Source organism: Lipotes vexillifer, unplaced genomic scaffold (assembly GCF_000442215.2).
Source record: "Lipotes vexillifer unplaced genomic scaffold, Lipotes_vexillifer_v1.1 scaffold652, whole genome shotgun sequence".
NCBI lineage: Eukaryota > Metazoa > Chordata > Mammalia > Artiodactyla > Lipotidae > Lipotes > Lipotes vexillifer.
Genome location: NW_006779703.1, coordinates 389,438 through 395,905, shown reverse-complemented (window position 1 = coordinate 395,905; position 6,468 = coordinate 389,438). Strand labels below are relative to the sequence as shown.

Below are 6,468 nucleotides of genomic sequence, written 5' to 3'. Positions count from 1 at the left end.
CCCTCAGGGCTTTTCCCCGGCTACCGTCAGGCGTTCCTCCCGCCCCGGCACGCGCTCCCCGAACCCCGACCCGGGACGTGGGGGCCCGGCCCGCCCCAGCCCCTGCTCTGCCCACCCCCCACAGGGGACTGACTCGCATCCGGCGACCCGAGGCGCCAGCGTCGCGTCCCCAGGCCTGTCCTGACCAGTCTGTGCGGACCCTCCCCAGCCCCTCTCCCAGCCCTTCTCCGTGAACTTGTCCAGCTTCCCGTCTCTTGCTGGTCCGGGAGGGCAGGGCTGCTCCTTCGGTGTCCCCAGCACCCAGAACAGCCCAGGCAGAGAGCAGGTGCTCCACAGCGGTTGCAGAAGGCATGCATGGGTGAAGTTCAAATCTTCTCACTCTGGTTTGGAAAGCCCTGCACCGACTGGCCTGAACCCAGCCTCACTGCTGCCAGCCCCGCACCTCCAGCTGCACCGGCCAGTGTCTCGCTTCCCATCAGAGCCAGGATTTGCTGCCCGGCCCTCACTGCACACCTTCAGCCCTGTGGAGCCTGTCCTTACTCCTCTTGGGGACCCAGTTCAGATGCCACCTCCACCAGAAGCCCTGGCTAAGACAGCCGTTCTCATGGCACTTTGCTGGGTGTCGGGCGCTGTGGTGATTGTGAGCACATTGTGGGTGAAGTTGGTGGTTCTGGGGCAGGGGTGTCAGGCCCACCCTCTTTCTGTTTTGGCCGCAGCTCCCTCGAGGCTGTCATGGGGCTGGAGAGCAGCAGCGAGTTCTTCACCATCTCAGTCAACGGCGTTCTGTATCTGCAGGTGTGTGGGGCAGGCTCAGCTATGGGGGGGGCCACCACCTGGACACAACCGTGGGGGTGACTGGGCAGGGAGGGGTGCTGGTGGGTGCTCAGAGCTCTGGGTGCAGTGCCCTCAGCCTCCAGGCCCAGGCAAGGGTCAGGGCGGCACAGAGCACCGCTAGTCCAGGCAGAGCCAGGCCGAGACCAGGGCTCCTTTCCCCAGACCTGGCCCTCCCATATTGAGGACTGGTGCTTCTGGCCGTAACGAGCCCTTTGGAAGGGACTCAGTGGGCAAGGGGGCGGGGGGCAGTGACAGAGGTCAGCTCTTTGCCCAGGATGACATCATGACCCCCCTGGCCCACTGGGACTTCGGGAAGCAGATGCAGTTATTTCCTACACAAAACCCCAACTGACAGTCTCTTTCTAGAACCATGGGGATTTGGGCAAGGGCTTGAGAAACTGATGAAAAGATGAGATTTCCTAAGAAAGAAAAATTTAGGTACAGATGTGTGGAATAAAGCTCACATGTAAATAGCACTAACTGGGCCAGGCCCGTTCTGAGCACTTAACATAAATTACCCGTTACTCACAGCGCTTTGAGGTAGAAAATATTATTCCCCTGTTTACAAATAAGGGAACTAGGGCACAGAAGCGTTAAGTAATTTGCCCAAGCTCGCACAGCAAAGCCAGGATTGGAGACCAGGCTGTGGCTGCAGGCGGCTCTGGTTGCTGGAAGGCGTTTAGAGGTCTGGTCCCTGGCACTGCTGCATGAACTCAGATGGCACACAGCGTGCCTGGGGTCTTAAGATGCAAATGCCCAGATGCTGCATCTCTGGGAGCTCCCAGCTCACATCTGGGGATGCGACCCTGCTGATGCCTGGGCCACATTCGGAGTAGCCAGGCCAGAGTACCAGTCCCACCGTGGCCAGGCCTGTCGGGGGAAGGGGCACCCTCACTTGAGAGTTCAGCACGCTTCTAGGCTTCGAGTGCAGCAGAGGGAACTGTTTGACGCTCGAGCCCCACTCTGGCCCTGAGCAGAGGCTTGCTCCCCTGCACATGCACTACAGGGAGCCCATTGGTGCCGGGGCTGATGGAGCTGGGGAGGAGGCACTAGACCAGGCATCAGGGGTGCTGGGTTTGAGGGCAAGGCCTGCGGCTCTCGCTCCTGTCCTTGGGCGGGGCGGGGCGGGCATGGTGTGTGGTTGGCGCATCTGCAGGCCGGCGGCATCCAGGCTGACGCTGACCTTCCCCGCAGGCGGGGCAGTACACCTCCGTCTTCCTGGACAATGCCAGCAGCTCCTCCCTCACAGTGCGCAGTGGCTCCCACTTCAGTGCTGTCCTCCTCGGTGTATGATCGGCCACCCCAGGCCCCCCCTCTCGCCGGGCAAACGGAGCAGGAGTGCAAACAATCTTGGGGCCGTGGCGGAGTGGCAGGGGCCACACGCAGGAGGGAGCCCGCCGAACTGCCCACACTGGCCGCCGCAGTTCAACCCAGAGATGCCACTACAGGCAGCCCGAGGAGGTGACACGCAAACTGGCAGTCCCAGACTGGGAATGATTTCAGGATGCCAGCTTAAGTTAAAGGGGAGACGTTTCAGCGTGCCCAGGAGCACGTGCTTTGTCCCTCCCCAGCTGCAGACCTGGGCCCCTCCTGGCCCCAGTGGCCCTGGCAGCCTCAGCTTCATTGCTGTGGCCCAGCCCCAGCTCTTCCATCTTTCTTAGTGTTCTCACGGGCTGCCTGCTGGGAGTGCCAGGACGGAGGGCAAAGGCCACCCAGCCTGCCTGGTCCCCACCTGCCCCTCTCCCAGCCCTGCCTTTAGCCTGCCGTGGACCTCAGGGTCCTGCCCCCCGTGGGACCACGGGGCCCAAGCCTCTTCTTGTGGTCCCGGGGCATAGCAGCCGCAGGCACCAGAGAGACACTGGATGGGGGCTGAAGGGGGACAGTGACAGTCTGGAGCTGTTTTCACTTGTGACATGTGCAAAGTCACTTGCACGCTCACCCAGCCTTTCCACATAGGAGCTGCACCCTCCCCCTCCGTCGCCCACCCCCTTGCGGCCCTGGCTCACTGCTGGGATCCACCCACCAGATGAAGGAGCTAGAACACCCTTGGAGGTCAGGGATGGCCAGGCCCTGCCTGCCCATCTGCACGGATGAAGCGGACGCTTCCCACAAGCTGACAGGCTCTCGGTGCCCAACCGCTGCCTAGCCCCACTGGGACCCAGTGGGCTCTGGGGCTCTTGAAAGAATCTTCCCCACGGGGGTGGGAATGTGGCCCCAAGCTCAGATGGGTGTCCTGGGAAGACCGGGTCCCAAGTCCTTCTGTGCTGCTGCAGCAGTGATGGGATGCGGGTAGCAGTGGTGATGGGGGTCTGGGAGTTGCTGCAATTTCTTTCAAGATGCAGGGCCCCCGCTGCCTGCTGAGGAAGTTACCCGACCCCTGTACCCACACACAAAACAGGCTACAGGAATGGGGTACCATAAGATGTCCTGGGGGCCAAGCTGGTCTGGCAAGCCATTGCTCAGGCCTGGGAGAGAAGGGGGCAATGGCTGCAGTCACCTCTCACCATAACCTTCTAGCTGGCCTTGGGAAGAGCAGGTGACTGTGGCCAGGCCTAGCTGATGCCCCGGGGCCCTAAGCTTCCAGCGCCACAGTCAGGCTCAGACATTTGTGCCCTTTGGCAGTCCTGGCACAGTTCTCAGTAGGACTCGTACCCGCCCTACCAGGAAGTGCCAGCTGGCCGGTGTCCTGCCTGCCCATGCTCTTTGATAAGGGATGGTGTGGCCACGCCCTTTTCTGGATTTCACTTTGTATCCAGTGGGCACAGATATTTTAGAGAAGCTATCTTTTACCCTTGAAAAACCCACAGATCTCTTTCGTTTTCTCAATATGAGTGTGTCATACAGCAATTTATTGAAGTATTTATTGTATTATATTGTCAGGTGGAATATATATATATATATATATATATATATACACACACATATATATATAAACTGACTTTTGAGAATTATTTTATGATTATACAAAATTACAGAAACAAAGGGCAGACCTTAAAATTTAGAGTCTTAGTCATTTAGGCCAGGCTCACCAAGGACGGAGGAGTGAGCTCTGGGAGGGGAGGCGGAAGGATGTTTCCAGCCCATGGGGGCCCTCAGACCCATGGAGAAGGTGGCAGGGAGAGCCCGTCCAGGGAAGCCCAGCGCCAAGCCTCTCCCAGCTCTAGGACACTAGTGGTCTGGGGATTAGGGATACATGGTCACAGACTAGTGCCTTGTTTGCTGTAAGAAAATGTTTATTGAATAAATTGTCCCACTTCCCAATTCTGAGACGCTGAGGTTCTTTCCTTCCGCGACACCACACCGCGTCGTCCCAGTCCTCAGCAGGAGTGAAACCTGGCTCTTAACACTCTGGGGAAGGGTGTGCAGGAAAAACTCCCGAGGTACTTGTAGGGAGGCCAGTCCCACTGACAGAACTGACGAGGTGATAAGGCCATGTGCGCAGGCTGGGCAGGGCCAGCAAGCATGACAAAACAGCTTCAAAAGCAAATTTTCAGAATCTTACATCATCCTGAGGCAGCATTTACACAGACCTAAAAGCTGCTTTACTAATTAATTACAGCAATACCAATGGCCTGCTTTACATATAAATAAGGGCTTGTAAAGAATTTTAAAGTTTGTTTTTCTGAGTAGGCTCATCATGAATTTTTAACATCTTTGACAGAAGTGTGATCGTGACCATCAACCTCAGCCCAGCACAGAACCAACTGACTGCACATTCCTAAGACGGGAGGCTGGACTTGGCCACAGGGAACAGCAGCTTAACTGCTCAAACCTGGAAAAGTACGCATTTTACACCCAGGGGACCCAGACTTGAGACCCAGTAAACCCAGCCCTTCTTGGAGTCCCTCAGCCAGACTGCATCTGTCATCACAGAATTGGAAATAAGCAGAATCCTGTGGTGTTTCTGGAGGGCCCGTTGTGGGCACACTGCTCCACAGAATGACGACCTCATATTGTTCCCCTAACTGAGCCTGAGACCATGCCGCATAACGTTTTGTAACCTTATTTTTGTATAGAAAACTGAAAGCAGCCAGAGTGCTCCAGCAGCCCTGGGCTCTGGTCGTGGCCTGTCCAATCCAGTCATTACCTCGATTTCCTCACTGTAAAATGCCACTTCCCCAAGCAGTTATCAGGAGGGTGAAACAGCACAGGAAAGGTACGCATAAACTACAAAGCACTGCACAACGAGCGGCTTACTAAGGATGGGCCGTTATCACTGGCCTGTAGGCCAAGATGCCTATAATGGTTTTAACAAAGAGAGACCCAAAGCATATTCGAAAGCAAACACAACCTCTGAAAGGTCAAGAGCTGCTCAAAATGTAATAAGATAACTCAAAAGTCTAGAAAAAAAAACAACGAAACCTTTATTTACAACCATGGGAATCCAACAGGAGTACAAGAAACACATAATGTGCACAACACACAAAATGAACATTGGAAGTCAACACCACGCCGCGCTCCAGCCCGCAGCACCTCAGTGCCCTATCCGCACCACCATCACGGTGACATTGTCCGCCGAGCCCCGCTGCACCGCCTTGTTGGCCAGCCTGTTGCAGGCGGCTTCGTAGCGGGCATCCACGGCGGGCTTCCCTTCTCGGCTCTGGATCTTCTCATCCTACCGGACAGGAAGGGGGCACTGGTGAGTGGGGACCCTGCACCCCATCACTCTCCTGAGACACCACTGCCACAAGGAAGAACTGCTCCCCAGTCCCCATCAGGGCAGGCAGGACAAACTGACCGGTGAGTCCCCGGGCTGGAGTTCCCACTCCCAACTATAGGGAACGTGGGGGAGGAAGGAGGGCTTCGGCACTTCTCCTCTAAAGCCCAAGTGCAGCTGGGACGACTGGCACCCTCTCCCTTGTGACACTTCTTACCTCAAGGCAGGACAAGATGAAGTTCACCGCTTCTTCTGGGTTAAAGACCTTGAAGAGGCCATCGCAGGCCAGCAAAATAAACCTACAACACAGAGAAGAAACGTACGTGGGTTTCAGCAGCAAACTTTATTAAATGGCCTGGCAGTGGAGGTAAAAATATTTGTCCAACTACTCAAAGGCTAAACATTTTTTAAAACCAATTTAACTTCTACGAGACAAAGGTTAAAACTACTTAAAAATATTTGTAGGTGAAACGTTATACATCAAAACTGGGACTCTCTGTTCACCAAAAATCATGGATTAACCCAAACCCACTTCTTAGACAAACTCTAGGAAAATCACCAAATAAAATCCATCAGGTGTTATGATAAATACATGCTAAATTTCTATCACCACATGCCTCGAGCCATTTCCCAAACATACTGCGTGGGCCAAAAGGTTCGTTCGGTTTTTTTTCGTAAGATGGCTCTAGCAGCACTCAGTTGTCTTTAACTTCATTCGAAACAATTTTGTGAGATTGTATGTGACAGCTGTCATATCAGCGTACATTAAAAAAAAAGACTTATCGGGCTTCCCTGGTGGCGCAGTGGTTGAGAGTCCGCCTGCCGATGCAGGGGACGCGGGTTCGTGCCCCGGTCCGGGAAGATCCCACATGCCACGGAGCGGCTGGGCCCGTGAGCCATGGCCACTGAGCCTGCGCGTCCGGGGCCTGTGCTCCGCAACGGGAGAGGCCACAACAGTGAGAGGCCCGTGTACCGCA

The 6,468-nt window shown here is 55.6% G+C and overlaps 2 protein-coding genes across 3 annotated transcripts in view; one reads left to right on the top strand and one right to left on the bottom strand.

Annotated features, from left to right (window-relative positions):
• Positions 1–2,127, top strand: part of ERFE (erythroferrone) — an 8,381-nt gene extending 6,254 nt beyond the window's left edge. The window contains 3 exon segments of the mRNA XM_007452912.1: positions 449–651; positions 717–795; positions 2,029–2,127. Coding sequence (XP_007452974.1) covers positions 449–651; positions 717–795; positions 2,029–2,127 — 381 coding nt within the window.
• Positions 2,128–5,173: 3,046 nt separating this feature from the next.
• Positions 5,174–6,468, bottom strand: part of ILKAP (ILK associated serine/threonine phosphatase) — a 31,272-nt gene continuing 29,977 nt past the window's right edge. Inside the window, exons 10-11 of one of the 2 annotated variants that reach the window (XM_007452893.1) lie at positions 5,709–5,790; positions 5,174–5,449 (exon numbers count right to left, since the gene is read on the bottom strand). In XM_007452893.1, the coding sequence (XP_007452955.1) occupies positions 5,309–5,449; positions 5,709–5,790 (223 nt within the window). In that variant the 3' untranslated portion in view covers positions 5,174–5,308. The remainder of the gene's footprint in view (positions 5,450–5,708; positions 5,791–6,468) is intronic. The other variant, XM_007452892.1, reaches the window with a different exon arrangement.